Source organism: Ascidiella aspersa, chromosome 1 (genome assembly GCF_963924565.1).
Source record: "Ascidiella aspersa chromosome 1, kaAscAspe10.2, whole genome shotgun sequence".
Taxonomy (NCBI): Eukaryota; Metazoa; Chordata; class Ascidiacea; order Phlebobranchia; family Ascidiidae; genus Ascidiella; species Ascidiella aspersa.
This window is the reverse complement of record NC_139447.1, coordinates 39674965-39699200: the sequence shown is the minus strand read 5'-3', so window position 1 is coordinate 39699200 and position 24236 is coordinate 39674965. Positions and strand designations below refer to the sequence as shown.

The 24236-nt window shown below is 32.8% G+C and overlaps 2 protein-coding genes across 4 annotated transcripts; one reads left to right on the top strand and one right to left on the bottom strand.

Annotated features, from left to right (window-relative positions):
- Nucleotides 1-1770: 1770 nt before the first annotated feature.
- LOC146170469 (uncharacterized) lies at nucleotides 1771-18466 on the top strand. 3 transcript variants are annotated; one of them, XM_083381118.1, is made up of 15 exons: nucleotides 1771-1921; nucleotides 2565-2713; nucleotides 4121-4295; nucleotides 4588-4677; nucleotides 5258-5318; nucleotides 6091-6254; nucleotides 7404-7532; nucleotides 8477-8611; nucleotides 9659-9824; nucleotides 11053-11290; nucleotides 11998-12024; nucleotides 13558-13695; nucleotides 14223-14324; nucleotides 14689-14773; nucleotides 16150-18466. In XM_083381118.1, the coding sequence occupies exons 1-15, from the start codon at nucleotides 1858-1860 to the stop codon at nucleotides 16221-16223; spliced, it is 1797 nt and encodes a 598-aa protein (XP_083237244.1). In that variant the 5' UTR covers nucleotides 1771-1857; the 3' UTR covers nucleotides 16224-18466. The 3 variants fall into 3 exon arrangements, with proteins under 3 accessions (XP_083237244.1, XP_083237252.1, XP_083237261.1); XM_083381126.1 differs by having other exon boundaries at nucleotides 1772-1921; nucleotides 11056-11290; XM_083381135.1 differs by lacking the exon at nucleotides 11998-12024 and having other exon boundaries at nucleotides 1773-1921.
- An 850-nt stretch (nucleotides 18467-19316) lies between these two features.
- LOC146170468 (ubiquitin-conjugating enzyme E2 J2-like) lies at nucleotides 19317-23237 on the bottom strand. The gene is made up of 2 exons (XM_083382313.1): nucleotides 21757-23237; nucleotides 19317-20761 (listed from the first exon to the last, which is right to left on the bottom strand). Exons 1-2 carry the CDS (start codon nucleotides 21898-21900, stop codon nucleotides 20192-20194), a joined length of 714 nt encoding a protein of 237 aa, XP_083238439.1. The 5' UTR covers nucleotides 21901-23237; the 3' UTR covers nucleotides 19317-20191.
- Nucleotides 23238-24236: the final 999 nt, after the last annotated feature.

The window sequence follows — 24236 nt, the reverse complement described above, 5'->3', positions numbered from 1 at the left end:
CAAATATACTATAATAAAACCCTTTTTTGCCCCTCTTCACCAGGGCTGCGGAGTTGGTTAAAAATAACTCGAGTCCGACTCCGGCCAAAAAAATTAAACCGAGTCCGACTCCGGTCAAATGTACGATTTGGTCAATTCCCGAGTCCGGCCCGGACTCTACAGCCTATATTCCGCCCATTTACGTAACTATAATAACGTGGATATTTTGAAATCCACTCGGGGTATCGTATAATTCATTCACTCACAATCGGCCATATCAGTTTTAAAACTCGGTACTGGGCATGCGCATGTCGTACTCGGGTAGTTTTATAAATTCTTACCCGAATCCGACTCCAGAAAATACAAACCAACTCCTCGATTCCCGAGTCCGACTCCGACTCCGGAGCCCTACTCTTCACCCGCAAATCCCGAATCATCTCGTTTTATGGTACGGTTGAATAACTGTTTCAAATATTTTCTGCTGTTTTTTTTTAAGCCTATTTTTATTATTGAGCCGCAGAATTGCAACAAAAATGGGTCACGAAAGAAAAAAGGGTTTAGAACCACTGAACTAGGGTTTACTAATTCAGGCCACGATCAGTTTTATGCGATTTCTATGTCGATTGTTTGAAGTGAGGAGAAATTCCTTTTTTATTTCAAAGCTGTGATTTACAAAAGGGTTTTTACGAAGGAAGGAAGTATTTGTAATAGGTTTCGTATTTCCAAGCTCACAGTTTATAATCATATAGGTTGTGCTAATCAGAATAAAAAATGGGTGCTATTGGTTATAAACTAAAGGTGACAGTAATGCGCCGTTTAGTTGTGAATACTTAGGTTTACTTTAAAAGAAAAAATCCAAGTCTTATCAGTGCCTATATAGAGATATTGGTCTTATACTATAACTTAAAAAACTCATTAGCCATGATATAACGCTGTGTTTGAAAAAAGGAAACAATTTGTAGAAGATGATATTTGTAAGTTGTAAATACAAGCCTAAAATCTAAATGAGTTCTGACACTTTTTTAGGTTATATTTTGTTAGAAGAGTCCTGGGCGCTGGTGTAGAATCCTACCACAAAATTTTATTAAATCACACACAAATATTCTGTTATTAAATCACACACAATATTCTGGTTAGGGTGTCGGTTAGTGTTTTGGTGAGGGTGGGTCATCGCTTAAACTACCCAAACCCGCACCATAACACAAGTTATGTTTGTTGTGATAGGATTCCAGACCAGCGCCGAGTTCTGCCTATATATTATGAAATAAACAAATTACGATTAATTGTTGGGACTGGTTTAGAATCCTAGCACATTTTGTGACTGGGGTTTATATTGCTGAGCTGTGCGAGTAAGAGTTTGGGTGGGAGTATTATTATTATATTAATTTTTACATATTTATGCATTATCTAAAACTTTGACAACTTGTTTTGTTACTGTAAAAAAATGTAGTAGGATTCTAGACTAGCGCCACCACAAGTTATTTCTTAAAATCATACATTTAAAAATAACCAAATTATAACTGCTTTCACAAATTTGTGTTAGATTTTTAGTTTTTTAGTGAGTAAACTGTATCATATGGAGTATATACATATTTCGAAAAACTTGGGTTGTCTTGTATTTTTATTGATTTGTGCTTTCTTTATATAGTAATTTTGTTAATAGGTTAAATGGTTTTGTATGCAAGAAATGTAACAACATCATTTGGCATCAGTTCCTAACCCTTTACTTTTTGTCTAAAATAAATAGTATCTAGATAAAATATCATCGCATCTTTAGTAACAAACATCTTTTTAATTACTTTACTTCTAATTTAGTTTTTCTTGCTTTTGTAACACTGTGTGAAATAAATGACTTAAGTTCTGGTTTTGTTGAGAGAAATGTGCCAAAAGACAAGACTCTGTGTATTTTGTGCTACTTTAATATTCACACTATTTAATACTGGTAAGTTTTTCGGGGATAGTGTAACTATAGTTTTATTAAGTGCTAGTTTTGTACCAGTCTATTATAGAATATGACAGTGTTGTAAACAATTGATTTTAAAATGACTTATGTCAAAGTCAAGTCTTTATGAAAATACCACTAATAACAGTCAAATCATTTGTAAAATAACATATTCCAAGTGAATTTTTTTGCAAAATAACTGAAGTCCAAGTCAAGTATTTTGCCAAAATACCAAGTGAGTCCCAGTCAAGTCATTAAGTTATTAACATAAAAATGAAACGTTAAACTGTTGACAATAATAAACCTTTATGATTATGGGCAATAATTCAACTAAAAAGTAACAAAAATGTTACATAACAAATGACAAAAACTTAAGCCTAAGTGTATTCCTAATGCTTTGACGACCAAATTTTTTCACTTAGTTCTTTAAAAGCAAGAAAAACATACGGTATTGCAATATTAGGTTTGAATATTTAATATTTTTGTAGTTATATTGCTTCTTTATTTTTCTTAAATTGTTAGAAATCTAGCTTGGAACTAAAATTATCGGCAAGTCAATTTTGATTTGCGACCCATGGTTTGAGAAACACTTGCTAAACCTACAGAACTAATATATTTTTGTTGATTTTTATTTTGACAACAGTTCGATGTGAGGTGAATGCTGTCCAAGGGAAAGAGCAGGGCTTTGAATGTTATAGCCCCAAAGTTGCACAGCAATATTCCGACTTTTACGTCCAGGTCAAATTTTTGCCACCATCAGGCGTCGAAGTTTCCTCGCTTTGCCAATACCAAGTAAGGAAACTTTAACACTATTGAAAAGAATAGCTACTTCCAATAAATGAGTATCGGTAAATTTGGACCAATATTTTAGTATTAAAAAAGGATAAAGCTTAATTTCTAAAAAACAAACAAATTTCCTCTATTTAAAAAAAAATCGTTCAGGGTTGTGCAAACTTATGCAAATAAAAAAAAAATATATATATATTTCAGGGTCGGGCTAAAGCACTCGCCCGCAATGCGAGTGCAAATCGCTCCTGACGAGTGCTGATTGACACCCGACTGGCGAGTGGCTTTGGCGATAAACTTAATTAGTTGGTGTAGGACAACTTGTGTTAATCACCACTGCTAGGCGAAATATTAAACACAAAGTCACGTTTGAAGCTCGTAATAAACACTCTTTGTCCCGTTGTATGATCGTAATAAAGTCTCTTCGTCCCGTTTTAAAAAAATCGTCATTGCTGCAGTTTTTGGTAACAATAAGTTTGAATGCAAATGTCTTGTTATACTATTTGTATGCAGTGTTTTTTTAAGATATTTGAAGGGACCAAACTTAAAATATCGCCTGCTTGTGTATAACTACAGCTGAGAATTAGCGAATTAGTCTATGAAAGTGTGTTGTTGCGATCTCTTTAAGTTCATAGCTGTTAACCAAGCCGAAGCTTAAAAAATAACTGACTGTGAATATTTTATATCGCAGTTATGTTAAGATACAAATCCAAACCATTGCGGACGCCTTTGAAAGTAGAAACAACCCACTAAAAGCGTCGCGCAGCACAGAACCTCTAGTGCCTGTGGCAACTTTTCGAATGAATGGTTTAGTTGTAAATTTACAATTATTTTGTCATTATTTGCTGCTCAACCAGTAACTATAGTGTTAGGCGAAATGTGGCGTTTTGTTTCTGGTGCGAAGCAACCTGCGGTGAAACGTCCTTTAAGCACAGAAAAAACAGAACACGAAAAAAGACTCATCCATGCATGGAAACAAACAACCAGACTTTTATAAACTAATGTATAGGTATAGAAATGACCGCGCTAGGACGAAAACTTGCAGACGGTATGCCAACAAATTTGGCGAGTGGTATTTCGTCCGGGCGAGTGCTGATTGATAGTAAATTTTTACTTAGGAACAACCCTGTATGTAGATAAACTAAATTTTATTTTTATTTTGTATTGATTTAAATCTTAGTACCATAATACAAGTTATATAAACAAAAATCGGTATGGGGTAACGGTTTGCAAAAACATAAAAACGGGAGCCGTCCAAAAATTTGTTGTTCTTGCCTTACTTTAAAATAGTCTTCATATTTGTTGGTTGTTGCATTTTTTTCAATTTGCAATACAGCTGCATACCTTAGCTTTTTTAAATTACCATTTATCTGAACTACCACATTTAACTTTTTTTCCAATTACCTTTTTAAGGTTTCAAACAGTCGAATCTTATGTGAAGATTCAATAAAGGAGAGAGCCGCTTTTTCCTCAACCGGGACGTTTGTAATAAGTAATGTACAACTAGAGGATGAAGGAACGTATACGTGTGTTCATCATGCGTTTAGCCTAACTGATGAAGAAGTTGTGACAAAACTAAATGTTTATGGTAAATTGTCTTGTGTCAGATTTACAATAGTACTTTTTGTTTATATATATATATATTTTATAATGGTGAGTAATTGTATCAACGAAAAAATATGTACTTCAACATAAACTTTGTACTGTAGAAAATGGCTTTGTAATTTTTAGTCTTTTATTATAAGAATTGTATTATGACCATAAATTTAAAAAATCACAATTTTTCAGTAATTAAAAGGAGGTTTGTCAAGTTTTGGATCACTTCATGTGTTTTTATTTTTTATGGAACCATTTACCAATGTCTTTTTTTCCTTTTTCAGTCGCTCCATCAATTAGTGTTCAGAAGATCGTAAGTCCACTCCGAGCTGATTCAGGGTTTGTTGAAGCAGCTTGGTGTACTGCGTCTGGAGGTTCGTTTATATCCTAATTTTAGCTGAGAAAAATCTAATTTTGAAACCAGTGAATATTAAGGAAAATAAGGCTGTGTTGTATCTAAGAGTTTCTTTGTTGATTCTTTTCTAATATGTTCGCATTTGAAGTGACAAGTAAATATTTATCTTATCGTGTATTACATATTTGCTTTAGTATTAACAAGCTGCGTTACCAGAAAAGGGTAATTTACTATTTTGCAAGATACTACTGCTAAAGATGTCAAAAAAGATTTTTAAAAACATTAAAAAAGTTTTGTGATGCTAAACTACTTTATTTCATCAATTAAGTGGAAAATTTTCTTCCAAAACCAGCTTAACTACAAAAATGTTTAGTATAATGCACCTTTAATTTCTTTTTATATATGTCCATTTTAATTTATCTATTTTGAGTTTTTCTATATTTCTTCAAAAAGAATTGTACAAAAGTACAACACTAAACTAAAAGCCCTATTAAAAATTTGTTTAGCCACATATTATTTATATTGTTTGCTTAACAGCAGTTTCTGTTTGAATTATGTTATTGTTTAGTCACTGTAAAAAAATAAAGTGTTATCTTTAGGAAAACCAGAAGCTTCTGTAAAATGGATGACGGACAGGCATATGGAATTCAACGAGACACTGTAAGATGTCTATGTTTTCTTATATTCAATTTTCCATGTTTAAGGGTTTATATTGAGTGTATTTTAATCAGCGCTCGCTCGTACACACTGACCAAAAACGTTAATTCCACCATGCCTAAATATTTTCAACTATTATTTATTGTGCCTTTTACTTGCAATGCGTTTTGATAGTCTGTATGGCAGGCTTGGTTGTTTTCTTGACTATTAATTGCAGAGGAAATTTTTCCTGGTGCAATACACTTTTAATTTAATGTTGCATAGTTGCAGAAGCATGTAACGTCGGCTATTTACACAATAATTTGCTTTTAGTCTTTGACCTTTAAAAGAATTTGTCTGCTACAAATTAATGGTAATCAAAAAGCTTTAGTATTGTACACCCTAAAAAGGTGACTTAAATAGGTTGCAGAAACATGGTTAACTATTACAATTACCAGAGGAGGTGTTTGTTGATTATTCTTATTAGGCCTGATAGCAACGGTTGAGGAAACAAATTAAGACTGTCAGTGGTTTAAAAAAACAACTAATCTTTGCTTAAATGTATGGCGAGAGGGTGTCAAGTAACTTGTTAACGATGCTCACACTTATTGTTTTTGTAGGTAAATAAAAGCCCTTGGTTTGTGTTAGGAATTCTTAACTATAGTATTTATTTAACGATTTTCAAAATATATGCACCACAAAACTATTTTCTCAAATTTTACTTGGTTAGCAGATCAGTGCAAAATCTTATTCTTTTTCTTTTTTTTTTTTTTTTTTTTTTTTTTTTTTGTTTCAGACAAGAAGTGGTTGGTGTTGATCAAGGTATAGGTTTATCTACCGTTCGGAAAGTACTGAATGTTCAACCAACGAGATATTACAACGGACAGTCGTTCTTTTGTGAGATCAAGCACCCAGCGTTTGTAAAAGCAGAAGTTCAAACTTTAACCTTGAACGTCACATGTAAGTAAAAAGTGAGATAAGTCATTTGTGTTGAATTTATTTCCTGTAAAATACTTTAGTTTGTATTTAAAGTTTAATCAATATTTAGTTTCTTAAAATCAATAAACTAAAACAATGTCAGACGTAGTAAGCATATCAAAGCCCATACAGAAGTAGGTAGCATTTTGAACACTTTTCAATAACACTTTTTCAATTTTTGAACACTTTATTTATTTTCAACCTGAAAAAATGTTACAAGTTAACCGTTACATTTATTTTACTGACTATTTGTTTGTATGATAAGTCTAAACTCCTTATACATGAATAGTAATTGTTTTCCACCATTTTCAAACAATAGTAAATTTTTTTTTTTATTTCCAAAATGCTAGCAAAAGACTCTGCTGAAAGTTGAATATTTATGTAATCTATGGCAGTTGTTCTCAACCTTTTTAGCCTACAGACCGGTAAAATTTAAAAACAAATTTTGCCGACCGTTGGATCTTTAAAAATCAAAATAAACCCAAAATGTAATTGCGACAAAAATATGCAACTTAAAAGCATATATTTGAAACTTTAATGAGTAATATGCTGCTTTCTTTTCGGTGTCATACATGTTATACATGGTTTTATTCAAGTTTTTCACATACAATTGGTCTCCTAGTTTAAGACTTAAACGTTGTAGCCTACTTTTAAACAGTTGGGCACATGTGAATATGACAAAGTCCAAAGAAGATCGTTAACTCTAAGCTACGTCACAATGCTGCAAATTACGGAACTGGCAAAGTTCTAAATTTGATGTTTAAGCCTTCAACATCTTGCATTTGCAATTAAGATGTAAAATTATAATATGTTTGGCAGACTGGCAGAAAAGTTGACGCAGACCGCCACATTTTCATCAACCAGTGCACCCAGCTTTAACCAGAAGACTGTTACTAATCTTAAATTGGGGTCCCTCGCCCTCATAGGGTTATGCTGACTTGTTTGAGAGGTTCATGAAGTCCTAAACGAAATATTGGTGTCTAATTTCAAAAATAAAGTAGTTGGGAAACTGTTATGGCATCAGTTAAGACCACATTTCAGTTTTACATCTATTGGCCGGACGGCAGCTGTTTCTTAACTCTACTTGTTTATGACCTCAATTTATAAAAATTCATGAAAATTGCATTTCAGACCCGCCAAGCCCAGCACGAATTTCTCCGACTGCCGATAAAAAAGGATTAATCTGTACATCTGAGGGAAACCCCCCTCCTATTTTTACGTGGACGATGCCGTCAATTTCACCTTTGCCCACAGTGACAGGTTTGTTAAGAAAGAATTTGTAAGAAAGTAAAACATCATGCTTTAAGTTCATAGGTAATTTTCTGTGACAAAAAGGGACGTGTTTGCACTTTTCTTTAAAAAAAGAAATAATTCTTTAAGATTTTTTCTAATTTTTTGATGTTAAAAATGCAAATATTAGTTTAAAGAGTTTTTAAAAAAAATTTCAGTTAAATTATTTTTAGTGAAAATTTTATTAGAATCAATGTGATGTCATTGGATCATAATGGTTGTAGGTTTTAGTAAGACATATTAAGAATATTAAAGCCCATGCAGAAGTAGGTGTCATTTTAAACGTTTTTAATAAATCTATTCAATTTGATAAAAATGAATGAAGTGTTTTTTGAAACTTTAAAATGCTACCCACTTCTGTATGAGCTTTGATATTCTATTGTTTGATTATATTTACTGCATCTTCCCAAGAATAAAGGCAATGACATATATTCCATTGCTAAACGCACATGACTAAAATTAGTACCAGTTCAAAACTAATTTATGGAGATGATAAATTTGTTTAGGTTAAACATGCAGAAAATAGTGAAAGAGATATTTATTCAAATTTAATAATTATAGTGTATGAAGACAATACTGTCAGTTTTATGGACCTACTGTTTGCTAAATCATGTTAAACAATATTATGGCGGAATATAATTTCATAGTCTTTAAATACAGAAATGAATTCTCAATGTTTTAGACCTTTAATGAACACCCTATTTGTTGGTTCCCTCTAAAATGAATTTTTTTTATAAAACTTACCTAACTATTGATAGATTTTACTACATAACGTGAATAAACTTCAAAATTATAGCAAAACAAATTTTGAAAGAAAAAACTCATTTCTAGGAGGAAATAAAAATATTATAAATCGAAGTTTGCACATTAGAAAAGCAAATTACAGGTATTTGGTAAAAATATTTTATTTGAAGGAGACACAGTAGACCTGATTTCACCACAAGATCCAGCTCGTAACAACGACACTTACATTTGCGTCGCAAGCAACGGAATATTACCCGATCAAACAGCAAGAATGACAACTAATGAAGCAGTATCTGTTGTTGCAAGTAAGTTGAAATCACTACCAGTTAAAATTGTGCCGTCAGTGTATCAAATGTCAACCACTTTATGTTTTCTATCATCGTTATGTGATACCTTGACATAGTTTAGTAAGAAAACGCTCACCAACCAGATCTTTTGTTTTGCACATTCCAATCAACGACTCCCTTTATTCGGTTAATTTTCTTTACAATCAGACCTTAAACGCTCACCACAGATTGGTAGTTCTTAAAAACCATTTTTCCATGTACTAGACATTATCTCATGGGTACAAATAAATTAATAAGCACAATGATAACAAACTTTAGAAAATTAATAAAGTAGAACGCTGGACATAGAATGAATAATAAAGCCAGTTTTAAAAATAACGAAAGAAATATTGGTGATATTGAAAGTGTGCTACCTTTTTCTGTTTTGGCTTTAAACTCTGTGACTTTTACCAAATGGTTGAGAATTTTGTTTATAAATCTTTGGTTTGAAATTTATAAATTTTTGGCTGGTAAACTACTCCACTAATATGATCATTGTGGCCACTCAATCGAAATCCAAGTGGTATCTAAAAAGGTACTTGAAATCATGAATGGTGATCTTTAAGCAATCTGTATTGAATAGTTTGTCATCAAAGTGGCCCTGATTATCTATACATTACCACATTTAAAAAAAAATTCAGGAGGCTTTTTAGATGTTTAGTCTTTGTTGTAAGGAAATACATTCAACAGTTGTAACTTTACATGCTAATTTTTATACTATAGTTAACTCAATGGCTGACTGATTAAATTAGTTTAAATTGTTAAGCATAAGAATAAATATTCTAAATTAGATTTTTTAATTAAATAGGCAGAAAAAATATGCAAAATATGTAATAATAATTAGAAGTATATATGTTAATTTTTTCTTGTAAAAAATTAAGTATATCATTAAGTATTAGAAGCTGAAAATGAAAAATATTTTATTTTTCCGGCTCAAAAGTGTGACCACTCGACCTTTGATAAACCTTGCATGAGTAAATTAAATAATGAAAGTTCGAGCAGAAAACATTTTTTTGTTTCTTGCAGTAACAAGCAGTCAAAATGTTGGCGCCATAGTGGGAGGTGTGATCGGAGGTTTACTTCTGCTTGCCATTATTGGGATTGTTGTTTACTACTTTGTGCTGCGGCCGTCAAGAGACAAGGATACCGGACCTTATCAGTACACCCCAACCATTTACAAGGAACAAGCAAGGTAAAACATGTCTTTAAATAGCTTGTACAGCTCCGGAATTGCATGTTTGCAGTGTGGTTTAAGTGCTTTTTTTTTCAATGGATGAACAACCCTATAGCTTAAAAGTTTCACAATTGCTTTTATTTTTTGTGAGAATTTTACTGTGCTTTTTTAGTTGTTAGTTTTTTGAAATGCTCATGCTGGATTTAAATTTGAGTTTTTTTTTTTTTAATTTCCAGTGTATAAAAGCACACTACCAATATTGCATATTTGCATTGTGGTTTTAATTGCTAAAAAATCATAATACCATAATAGTTTAAAAATATCAGAAAAAAAGTTTCCGATATTTTTAAACTATATGATATCATTACCAGTTTTAAAAAACTAATTTTTACTAGTTTCAACTTATCTTATGGATAAATTAACCAACATTTCAGCCACTGTGGTCAAAATTGAGGTTTTGAGTTTTGTACAAAGTTATAATATTTTTTTCAGCTGTACTTTACTTGACTTTTTCTATCAATCATCAAAGAAATTTTGCACCTAGGTGCGATGTATTATGTGCTACCAATGTCACAACTCTCTGTTGTACCTTATCAGATTTGTAACACAACAATATCACAAATATCATGGGGTTTTAAAACGTGTTTAAATTTTTATCCAGTCCCATAGTAAAAACATTACACAACTAGGCTTTAGAGAAAATTTTTTAAACAATTAAAAAAAGTGATTTTTTAATTTATTTGGGGTAAACAGACACACTTTTTAAGCTGTTCTACAAATTTAAAAACAAACTGGACTTTTGTTATTATTATTTTTAAAAAGATATGATATGAAATTTTGCCTAATTGGTTTTGCAAAATTTAGGAGCGAATACCATTAAAAATTATTTAGGCTGAGAATTCAATATTTAACACAAAATAAACCACATTCCTATCAACAGTTCTGTCCAGACATCCCAAATTTATATGTCTCTAAATTGCTTATTTTATTCAAAACTGTGCACGACTTCTTGGTAGCATTTTGTATATTTTAATGTTAAATTTTACCGTTAATCAAAACAAACACTGTTTTTAAAAAAAACATTTTTAAAAATAAGTTTTCGAAAGGTTGCTTACTACAGCGTGTAACAAAACCAGACGTTTTTCCAACTGTTCTTATGCAATGAACATTAAAAAGGATTTAACATTAAAAACATTAATATTAAAAAATCAAAATAAAACAAAACAAACAACATTTGTCTTCTTAGCAGTTCTCGTCCCACAATCGAACACGCTAACGGAAGTTTGAACAAAAATCGTCCTCCGAGCCCGGTCGGCCCTCCACCAGATGAGAGAAACGAAGGAAGCGACGTTTCGAGTAGCGACTCGGACGAGGGAAATCACGACGTTGACGTCGAAGTAAACCCCGCCACGAACCTGGTCGACCCCGATAAGGACAATGCTGAGATCGGGGGAATCACCAGCCGGGCTTCCATTAATTTTCAGGTATTTTTTTTTGTCTGAAATAAATTTGTAGATCGTTTAGCTCAAATTGTGATTCACATTTGTAGCTTTGCATTGTAGATGATGAAATTGTTGACATCAATTTTTAGTTTTTGTGTACTTTTAGTTAGTTTTTTCAACTTCACATCTTAATAATTTTGCCTGTAGTTTCTAGGTTTTATTTGTTGTAACACAATCATCCCATCACCCCAAATTATTTGCTAAAAATGTAAGGCGAATTATAACAATCTTTTTGTAATAAAGACATGTTGCTGTTTCATATGGTCATTAAATAAACCTATGTAAAGGTGAAACTTTTTTAAAAAAGACAATACTAAATGTTTATTAAGTTAGCTGTTAAAATCAAATAACAAAAAAATTTAGTAGATTAAAATCATTCTTCTGGTGTAAACAAATTTTTACTGTTTGGCAGCAAATAATGAAGTTCTTTCTAGAATAAAAATTTTTATTTATTGATATGTTGCCTGTTTGAGCTGAGTATATTTTAAACATCAGGCTTGTTAAAGTTAGAAAACGCAGACTTTACAGGAATTTTACAATAACTGAGTCGACAACTGAATTATTAAACAAATCACGTCTATAACTTGTGGCCTAATTCCGCAAATTTACCATTGCCAACTTAAAGGTGAAAATAAATTATTTATGCAAAATGTGATTGACTTCTTAATAATTGATAAATTTTAAACCAGCCATATTGGAGGCATTCAGTTTGCGAGGTTAGTAGCACATTTATGTTTGCAAAGGCATGATTTTAAGTTCATTCGAACCACGCATGTCAATGTTTTATTGTGTGGTTATTTCACATTTATGTTTTTGCCTGCATTTTCCAAAGAAAAATTTCACATTTCACAAACATGTGTATTTATTAACAAAAATGTCAAGCTATTTATTTTACTTTTAAATTTATGGTTTATTTACTGATTTTATTTTCTTAAGTTTTTTTATAAGGCTACAGTATTACACATACATTAAAACTTTAAGGCTATTTTGTATTTTCCTGGAAAAAATGACTGACATACCATATTTGGTGTGCTAAAAAGCTAGCAGCCTCAGGCTAAACATTAATTGTTGTCTCTGATTCTCAGTCATTCAGCCAAGTGTGACCACTATTTACTATGTGCGACCATGTGTGACTGAATGTTGCAATACAAAGCACAATTCCCAGACTGGTATTAAATCACATCCATGGAGCATATGTAATTCCACATTCACAAAGGCAGTGTATTCCAACCTTGGCTTTATGATGCTAGACTTCATTCTATAAATGCAGTGTTTTTTTATAAATATGGCGTTTTAAAATGTTTTTTCATTACACAACAACTTATTTACTTTTCTCAAATAGTTTGCTATTTTGAGCAAAATTTAGCATTCAAATATTTTTGTCAGATTAAATTGTCAGTTTTATTTCATTTCATGTGACTTATTATCAAGCCATTTATCCCGTTTACCAAAGAAAAAATCAATCAATGTTCCATAAGACTTAGGTAAATATGTGAAACGGTAAACAAATAACATCCAATCTGAAAATGTGCATATGCGTAAATCTTTGTCAAGGAGCCATAAGTAATCAGTTTTATTCACGTTCACATTGAGAGATAAACCCCATTCCACTGTGGATTAAAACATGTCTTTGTGGTAGCTTTAACGCTGTCCTAATGGACAAGAATGTACTGTAGAATTAGACAATTTCCATTAGGCAGTGACAATGTGATTTGTCACAATAAATCAATACAATGTTTTATGCTATCTGGAAAATCGTGATTCACATGCAAGTTGTTGTTTTTTTTGCTTTGTTTTGACATTTTATTTCAGCTATGATTTTAGGATGTGTTAAAAGCTTGGCAAAGTTATTTGTTTTTTTCATTGTTTTTTTATGATTTTCTAAATCTACATTTGATTCTTTTGTATTGATAAAATTAAATTACTCCGATTAGATTCTGTGAATCGTAAAAGCTAAATGTGTTATAAAGTATCACTTAATATATAGTATGTTATTGAAGTTTTAATTAATATAAAACACATATCACTACCATTTGATACAAAGCAGTATTTCTGCTTCTTTTAATCAATTTTTTTATAAAAAAAGATTATAAAAAATGAAAATGGTAGAAAATGTTACAATAGTTTAGTTACGATATATGCAATCATTGATTTGTTACAAACAAACATCATGTAACAAGCTTATTGTTATTAACCCAACACTCCCAAATGTGCATCATTTAAACTCGTACGTTTATGACATCACACAGGCCAGGAGAAAACGGCCAAGCACGTCACCGGCCCATCGACACAGTCGGGCCGAAAACCACCGAAAAGACGAGTCTCCTGTGCCGGTTGCTAGGCAACAAGTTAGATATGACACGCCACCCGGTGACAACTTTGACCAGGTGATTTGTCAACGTTTGCCGAAGTATTTTACTTTACATGACTTGAGGTTAAGTGTCTCAAAACTAATCAAATGAACTGCTTTATAAGGTCTATTTTAACAGGTAGTTTGATTTTATTACCTAAAAGTATAATTGAAGAGTTACACCTAATTGTATAAAGTTTTCCTCCAAAAAATCTATAAACAATTCTAAGATGGTGTTATTGTTGTTTGGTTCCTTTGTATCAAAAAGCTCGTTAGTGTTATATTTTTTTGTATTATTATGACTGGGATGATTATTTGGATTGACAAGAGCTCTATTTTTTTGGTTAGACCGGTATTTCTCTTAAAAAAAATGCAAGTTTGTATACTATAGGCCCGATGAAATGGATAAGCCAAATAAAAAAATAGCAAAAATGATAAAGAATATATGCTTTTATATTTTAAAATATGTGTTTTTGCACCTGGTAATGTTCCATTCTGTGGCAGTTAAAAAGTTCTGTTCATATAATTCATGCATCTTATGTAATGTTTTCTATGTATGTTCAGAACGACCGCTACCCAATGATCCACGACGAACAGTTTCAAGGTTACGGAGATGACGATTACAATGAACCTTACAACCAACCAAAATATGTGGGGTTCCCACAGGTATGAGCAACTTACTAATTTACCATAGATGGCTTTCTAAATAACGTTTTTTTATCTACTTCATATATGTTTTATGCAACTGGATAAAAAGTTTGTTGTATAGTTTAATCGCAGTAAAAATGTGCAAAATTGTATTTATGCAAATTGTTTTTTCTACACTACACATTTATAAGGTAAATAATATAAAGATGAAGAATTATTACAAAAAATCAAAATTAAAAAAGTCAGATAAAGTTTTTAAAAACGTGGACCAAACAGCGATTTGAAAGTCATTTTGAGCTGACCACAAGTTGAAAAATATTAACTGTACAGATAAGGTGTTATTTTTTGTGAATTGCCTTAAATCCTAGCTTTATGTTTGTAGGGAGGCCAACCCCCCCGCAGAATGGACAGTCTCCCCCAACATGAACCAAAGTACACAGAGATCGACCACTCCAGATACAATCCAGGTAAGCCACCAACATAGTTGTGGGAAATATATATTACCCCCTTTATCACTGCTCGTAATTTTGCGTTTTAAACACATAAAGTTGCCTGTATTTGTTGAGGTATCAAAATAAAAAGCCAATTGTGAGGGGTCGTAATATTTTTAGTCCAAATGTGAACCACACCTCTACCCTTGTAAACATAAGCCTATTTAAGGTTAATTTAAATTTAAAATCACGGAAAGAAACTGGCCAAACAAAGTGAAAAATGCTGACCCACTTATTCAACTGGTGACTGTTCAATTAGCTATAACTAACGAGCGTTCTGTCATTCACCCTGATGAAGGAGACTTGCAGAGGTTGCCGAGATTGCCGAGACGTTTGTATAAATTTAAAATTACCAGAGGAGCTGTTTTATTTATATAGCTGTAACTAAATCAAAATTTATCAAGGTATTAATTTTTTAGATTTTTGTTTTAATGTTACTTTTTGCGATTTTTTTTGTCAAATATATTTTGTGAATTTGTGGTATAAAATTTCAAGATAAAGTAAGCATATCCTGAACGCTTACAAAAAAGGTGTCACTTTTCACGTCAATGAAGCTGTAATAAATATTTAACTTAAACAAGGCATCCCCACTCGTAAGTTAATTACAACATGTTGCTGTATTAACTGATTGCAATCGTTGGCCAAAAATCCAATAAACGTCCCGTGCAACTATTACTTTTCCCAACGGCCATAGTTCGTAATTGTGACGTGATTTGCTTCATTAATCCAAATTGGCTCCCAGCCAACTTTCCCGCAGCGAAGCAACAATCCTTCATTGCAATTAAACTTTAGTCCCAAGTCGCTAGTATTACATTATGTCAATCGATTGCTTTAAATGTATTTCGTTTTGGTGATTAACCTACAGCCAAGTACAACCACGGTGGTAAAACTGTTAACCCCTACGATACAGTCACTCAACTAGTTTTAGGTTCCTGGTTGATGTTTTGCTTATAATGTGCGTCTTTCTTAATGTACAGCAAATAAGAACCACATCACTACAGTGTTCAATTTGTTTCCCTAGGCCGGGGCAAATCTAAATACGAAAATAAATAACTACTTTTAGGTACCTCCTTTCGGTTTATTGTTTTAAAATAGTACAAATGCAAAATGTCTCTAAAGCAAAAGGCGAGTGTATTTTTTTAATTTTAACAAAAATATAACCCAATCGTACCAAAAGTAGTAAATCATTTTAGATATTTTTAAAGGGTGGATATTTTTTGACATCAAACTTTAAAGTAGAAATCATTTTCTTTTCCTTAAACATTAAAACCTATAAAATATTTTAAGCCGATGGCATATTTTCAGGCATCATTTTGTTTTATCAAATTCTTTACCAAGTTAATTTTTTTTAGGGCCGCGAAGACAACAATTTGAAGAACCCGTCGAGTATGCCCAAATAAGGCATGGCTACTCACACGTGGTTTAAACCTGAATCTTTCAACCTTCAACACAAACTATTGGCGATGGCCGAAAGCTACCCATGCTTACAGAGCAGAAATATTAGCTTTAATCGGCCTTCTGTGGTGTGCGGTTGTGTACAAAATCTTCTTGCTTTTTGTGTGTGATTTTTCAGACCTTGTGTAGTTTCTTATGTGTCGTGGTTTGCTGAGATATCGAATAGACGGTACGCCACAAATTTGGGGGTTCATGAACTTTGTTAACGCTAACCCCCTAACAATCTTTTTTGATCACGTGGATCAGGGTCATTTCTAGTGATGACGTCATGAAATGCTGTCATACAACAATCAGACTTAAGAAGCAAAACGAAAAAAATTATTGAGAAGTCCAAATACATTTTAATAGAAGGCGCCAAGGCCTTTTTTCAATTAAACTCTGTTTTAATTAATTCCATTTTTTTAATTATACACCAATATTTTAATTAAGCCTTTAGTGACCCCTTGAAACTTTTTTCGCTTAAAATGCATGATAATGCCAAAATCACAACCTATTTGTTGAAAAACGTCAGATTTTGTTCTTTTTTTTTAATGTCTTAAAGATTGTTTTTAACTAAGATGAACCGTTTAATCTGTATTTTCACACGAAACTGTATTTTTCTACCGTTTTAATCCTTTTTGTTGTAGTTTGTCTTTATTAGGCGCTTGCTGCTTTTAAGTGGTTTGTAAAACTGGTTAAATTGGGTTTTAAAATCAAAACTGTACGAACACAAACTCTATAAAGTGGCCTGAACAGCTTGCTCGATCTAAAACTGTACGGTTTTTTTTTGTAAGATCTGTGTTACTTAAAGCCGTTGCCATTATTACATATGTAAATAGTTATTTTTTATTGGCTAATATTGAAGCTCTAAACAAAATCTTACCTAATTTTACTGATAAAATTTAACAAAAAGTTTTACTTTATTTACATTATTTACCAAAACACCTAAACCCAATGGCCCATAGGAATAAATTTAACGTGGTGTTATAAAATATATTGTTATCCAACATCATCTGTGCCTACTGTAAATTCAAGAACAAAAACCCACGTTTCACTAAACAACAATTGTAAGTTGCTTTAATCTGTTTTTCTCACCACCTTTTAAAGATCTGATACCAAGAACAGTTGAAGTCACTTTACGATACGATACATTTTCGTCGTGTACATTCTGGCGTGTTTTTTTTTAACCACCCACCACTTTGAACTAAATGCAAGAACTTAATATGTAACCACTGTTGTCATGGATATTTGGTGCTCATCAAAAATCATCAAACCACCGCATTATCATATATATTTCATGCTACCGTGCTCTTTGCAAAGTGTGAACCGAAAATGTGCTTTTTGCTACTTAATGTTTCGTATTTTTACAACCGGAGAATAACACTTAACTTTGCTCTGTTTAACCAGGGAAAAGCTACGTTGTCTACTTATAAAGCGACTTCATGGTTTCAGAGTAGATTAATTTGCCACTTGTTTGCTTAAGTTGCTACAGTTTCTTGCTATTTGTATTACTTTGCGCGAATGCTTACGTACAGTTGTAAATAATGCTTTTACTACTTTTGTATATTTCTGCGTTTACAGCATTATAATGCCCCTGTGACATTCAGAGCACAATTTGAAAACGCTATAATCAGTAAAATTGATTAACCAATGTAACGCCGCAATTATTGTGCTTTAGTTTCGAAACGCGAATGTTAATAATTAGGTGTTGGTTGGGACGTTTGATACTGTCAGATCGAAGCTATGACGCGAAGTTGTGTGCTTTTTTACCTGTGTATAATTTCAAAGGTAGATTTGTCCACAAAAGCATTAGAGCAGTAATGTAAAGCTGACTATTGCCAAGGCATCTAACAAACTTACAGTAGAACGGCACCGGGTTGCGGACCAATGATTGCGATCACTGGTCTAAATGAATGACTTTTTGTCGTTAACCGTTTTTCCACCTCATTAAGAATTGAACTGCAAACACCACAAAGAGTAAATGCAATATACCGTGGTGGTATAATGGAACATTTTTTATCATAAATCGGCCAAAACGCCACGGGCTTCTAAAAGTCGCGTCCTACTGCTTATAGGCGCTACCACAAATAATAATTTTACAAATGTGAAATGCCTGTGTTTTTTCGCGGTACAATTTGCTTGTGCGAAGTCGTTTTCGCCCAATGTCCTAGTTTCACCGATGTACTGTTTTTTTACGCAGCTAATGATTCTCTTAATGTTTAAGAGAAATCTGTATAAAATATAGACAAAAAAATTTGCGTCGTGGCATATTTTGAAGGCAGAAAGAAAACCTAACTTAAAATTCAGTTTGACAAAAAAGATCGAAGTTTTAATGTATGGGTTAAAAGTCCAGACTTTACAAGTGATGAAATAAAATGTAGGCCTTTGTCCCTTTGGCAGATTTCCTGAAGTGAGTAAAGTAGGTTTTATTACTTACGTTGGTAGAATATCAAATCCCATACAGAAGTAGGTTGCGTTTCGAGGGTTTCAAATAAATCTTAAGATAATTGCTGGAGGTCGTAGTTGGATGTGGAATGAATATCAAATCCCATAAAGAATTAGGTAGAATTTGAAGGTTTTCAATATCTCCTCACATTTTCAACAGAGCCGTACACAAAAAGAAAATGTTCAAAATGAATAAAGTTATACTGTACTTCTATGTGGGCTATAGTAATCTTACTACGTCTGCCCTAAATATTGTTCTGTTTCTACTTGCTACCTAATACATTGGGAAAACGCCAAGTCGACTTGCAAGTTCTGAACCGAGTGGCGCACATTGTTAAGTGGAGTATTTTTCGACTATTTATTGTTGGTGGATGGGTTATATGATAAACACTTTTAATTGCGGATGGGTAGAACAAACGCTGTGGTGAGTTTCAATCTAGCTATAAACTGATCCGCTCACTTAGCTTTTGAAGGTCTAATTAGCAAGGAACCATATCTGTGAACTTTGACTTTTTGAATAAGTTTGCGCAAATTGGTTAAGTTCTATAAAACCGACTAGATGTTTGATTGCTGGCCACTGGCCAGGTGTTCTTCTATTAAAAGTTTTCATTTATTTTTTTTAAGAAACAAATAAATATTCACATAAAAGATTCCTATGATAGAATTACCTTCGAATGATATTCAAGCAAGCACCGTATCATTGAAACCAAAGAAAATGGTCAATACAATGTTTCTATTTCTGTATAATTTATATGTCACAATATATAAATACCCATAATTATTAGGCTGCAAAAATAGCAAAATATGAGTTCTTATATTAATCATTTTAAAATTATGAACGGTATTCAATGGTTTCACACTGACTTAATCAGCAACTTTTCATCCATTTTTTACCTATTGCAAAATAAATAAAATAGATTTTCTAAGACCTGAAAATTAAAAACCTTGCATATGCAGTGGTTTTATAATAAAAAAAATAATGAGTAAGATTTACAAATGAATCGCCCTTACACAAGAATGCAACAATGTAAAATGTTACTGCTGCATTAATTTTACAGTCCATAAAAATGTATTCTATACAATACGTTTAGTCACTGTACAAGTGTACAAAATATATATATCGGTCAAAATAAGGAGCTAACACAATGGAACTCTAAAATCCTAATTAAGGGGTAAAATAGATTAATTTTATGGAAACAAAATAGTTTTTAGCTAACTTAACTTCAAATCAAGCTAACTATATTTGTTTATCTTAGATGTTTCCCAAAAGTAAAACAACAAAATATATATATAGATAAATTGTACATGCATGGATGAAATAGTAATTTAAATGGAAAAATCTCATATGTTGTATATTTTCCAACACTACTACATCAATGGAATGATTGAAAAAACTTAAAACTTACAGTTTTATCGGTTAAGCATCACCTAATATCGCCTAATGCCTGGTCGCAATGATCAAATCATTGCACCAACAACTTCAGTAATATGTTCGCAGAACGCCTAAAAATTTTCCTAGTTCAGGGATTTCAAAATATTATTTACAACAATCCCGAACGCCGCCACCCCAAGTAGGATCACCAGGTTTGTCAGTCCCCTATTCTGCTCGCCGGGGTTTTCCCTAAGTGGGTTGGCAATTGGGTCGGCGTCCGGGGCAGTAATAGCATCGTCCCGCATATCCTCGAGTGCTGCTTTTCCGAGAAGCGTTTCGCTCAGTTTTAACTTTATATCTTCAACAATCTCGGGGAATAGTTCACAGAACGAGTCGTTCTTAAGGTTGTACGATAAGCTACAAGTCGCTAGATTCTGTTTCGTTAGAGTCGAAGTTTCGACCGATCCAAGAGTCGGTGTTTCCTCGACCATGAAACTCAACAGACCGGTCAAAATGGTAGTGACTGACCAGGCCGGGTTCCACGAGTCGGGATGGAAGTCGCTGATGGACAGACAGAGTCGCTGGTTGCACTTGAATCGGCCGCTAGGGGTGATCATGTAAATTGCTGGGGGTCGAAAGGGGAATTCCCTAGGAAACACCAGCTTTCCGTGGTAGTAACCCCCGACGTAGGGCGTATCTTCAGGACCCCTTACCTAAAAAAACGCATCTGAATTGTTTAGCAAGTTTATATGTGTAAGCAGTAAAAAGATGTTTAAGCAATGTTACATGTCATAAATTAAAAAGCAAATTTGTAAGCTGTATAATACATAATTGTTCTCAGCCCTGAGTCTGCAGACTTGTTTGAGTCGGATATACTTCAGTTATGGTAAATGGTATAAAACGTAAGCAATTTTAAAAGCCATGTGTTCTGATCCATAAATAGCGGTGTTTACTGTTACCTATAGCTAGGCAAATTATGAAACTCGTTATCAAAACTTTTGATTTGTTAAAAACACATTACTGAACAAGACTTTGATCACACCATTTTTAAGGGTCTCTTTAGGGATAATGGATTGATTTCTAAAGTGCTTCTTTGGGCTGTGGTTTTTTGCCATGCAAATTAACTAATTGGCTCCATGCAAGAAAAGTCCACGAACACCTATGCTAGTAAGAAATTTATCTGCCAGCTAAATAAGTTAACAGTATTAGATAGAAATGAATAATACTAAAGGAATGACATTGATTTTCCTAAAGCTAAAAAAATAAGGTTATCGAATTTTAATTAAAAGCCCTTAGGAAAATCAATGTCATATAACCTTCCGGTGTTATATGTCCATAGTGGAGATTAACAGTAACAAAAAAAGTATATCCAAACCAGTCTCAAAGAAATACTTGGGGTATTAAAATTGAAAAAGGGTGTGCCATTTTAGTTTGACTTTTTAATACTGCTAGTATACAAACTTTTGCACAAACTAATATGTCTTGTGTGTTTTTAAGCTCTTATTAAAATAATTGACAACAAAAATAGGAGATTCTTTATACAAATTTTATTAGTGTATATAATTTTTTGGGGGTTATATAAGTTTAAGATAATAGAAAACAAATAAATATGAAATGTTGGATTTCTGTCGCATTCAAACAAAAGGTATGTTTCAATTATAGCATATATAAATATATATATAATCATTTGAAAACTTTTCTTGCTTACCACATAATGCCATTCCAGTATGTTTGATGGTAAAGGTTCAGCAGTTACATAAGGTACTGGATCTCGTTTTAATCGCATGTAATCCTGCTTTAAGCGTTGCGTTGCCGTGATTGGAACCTTTGATGATTGTTTGGAAGAAGACATTGTAAGGTTTTACTTCTTAAATGTTTCTGGTAGACATAGTTTTTGGAACTGGAAATTATAATTCCAACGTTTATTATTTAGCAACCAGTGCAGATAAACAAAATATTTAACATTTATCTTTGAACTTATATATAAACAATGTTATGATGAAGTCAGGTTCGGACATACTACCAATTTATGTTTCTCAGGTGTACACCTGGCACAAAACCCACACTGGGCATGGGGTAAACATTTATGCAGCTAAAACTGTGTGGCTGTAATAAAGCTATTTTTAATTTGTGCAATGGTAAATAAAGTACTGTACCGTAAAAACCTTAAGCTGGACAAAAGTTTTGTGCATTTAATACTTTTTGTGGCTGAATGGACTCCACATGTTTTTCACAAAATACACAACCACCACCGAGGCCAACTTTTGCTATTTTACGCTTGCACGCTGAGTGATTATATGTTAAATTGAACTACTTAGGTCAGTGGTTCCCAACCTTTTTTGCTACATTCCTCCCTTTGTTCATTTTTGAACTATTCATTCCTCCCCATAAGACGAAAAATAAATATAACGCAAAAAATTGTGGCAATTTGAAATATCAATTTATTTTACATTACAACTCAATGGGAAATTTGCTCTTGTTTGCGCCCTAAAAGTAGTTGTATACGCGGCAACGCAAGTCATCCTTAACACCAAGTTTATATTTGGTTTGCTCTTAATCTGTTCCAAATGTGAACCGGATCTAAATTATAATGGACGGTGTTCATCTTGGTTATATTGTAGTTTAGTTTTATAAAGTATAACTAACATTTTACCATATAATGTGCTTATTATAAAGTATAACTAACTATTTACCATATAATGTGCTAATTTGTACCAACAGTCTAAACTAAATGCGTCTACAATTGTATGACAATAGGCTTAAATCTACCAGGTTATTTTAAGGGCAACATGTTAATTTTGTAATTTAAAGGTGCTCCATAGATAGCCAACCTACAATGAGGAATTTGTAAACTCAAACTGTTGATTGATTTCGATTGCTCATGTGTGTCATCGTGAATAATGTGAGAACCACTGATTCGACCAAAAAATCTAATTTAAATAGGTCAGTTATTGTCCCGTTTTCATTCCTAATAAGGATATGTGAAACAGAAAAAGACAGTTGAAAAAACACTGGCCTAGCCCATGAGGCAAATAAATATTGACATGCCTATATTTTACATGATAGGAAGTTATCTGTGGCCAACATAATGGACATCCCTAACGTATATACAAAAATATTCTAAACAAATTTCCAATGTAAATTTTTTTTACTGTATTTATGAAATTCCTCCCCTGAACTCATAAAATTCCTCCCTAGGGAGGAATTCCTCCCCGGTTGGGAACCACTGACTTAGGTGTTCCGGTGGCGCTGGCAGCTGGTCTAGAATCCTACCACCACACACATTATTTGGTTTAGGTTGCGGGTTAGCGTTTTGGGTTAGGTTGGGTCAAGTATTGAACTAAATACGGAAATATAATAATACTTGACCTACCGAAACCCAAACAATAACTCGCACACTAACCCAAATGTTATGCGTTGACTTAATAATTGTGGTAGGATTCTAGACCAGCGCCTTATTATTTAATAATAATACTTGACCCACCTTAACCCAAAACGCTAACCCGCACCCTAACCCATATTGTGCGTTGTGGTGAAATTCTAGACCAGCGCCAAATATTTAGTATATGTCGTAACATAACTTTTAAATCATATAAGAAAATAACATTTTAAAATAGGGAAGTGAAACCAGATTTTAACTTAAACACGTCAAGGACAAAAAAGTAATTAGGGAAAGTCCCTACAAACTTCTTTGATAGATACATAAAAAGTCCGCTAGGTGCTGATAATAAGCGAATCTATGCACTGATTTGCATGAATATTGCATAATGCTAAAAATCTTTGTTGCTGTAATGTTTGTAGCCGACTTTTGCGGATCTTGTAGTTTTAACCTCTTTGCATTTGAATTATGAACACGTTTAACTGGAGCCGTAAATATAAATTTAGAAAGTTACAACACTTGGATTTAATATAATACAACTTAATTATGCTCTGTGTCAGCGCAGGGTTGAAAAATACCCCAAAAATTCATACCGGTAAATATGCTTTTGCTACCAGGCATGGGATATACTTACAAGTTCTGGTATTTAATCGTTTACCGACGTTTCGGCTACCTATACGCAGATTGGCCACGCCAAACACCATGCCAAGTAAAAAAAAACGACAAAAAAGGAGAAATTAACAAATAAATACCAGAAGAACTCATTTTCAGTATAATATTTAAAAATTCGTTGCCTACATTAAAACTCG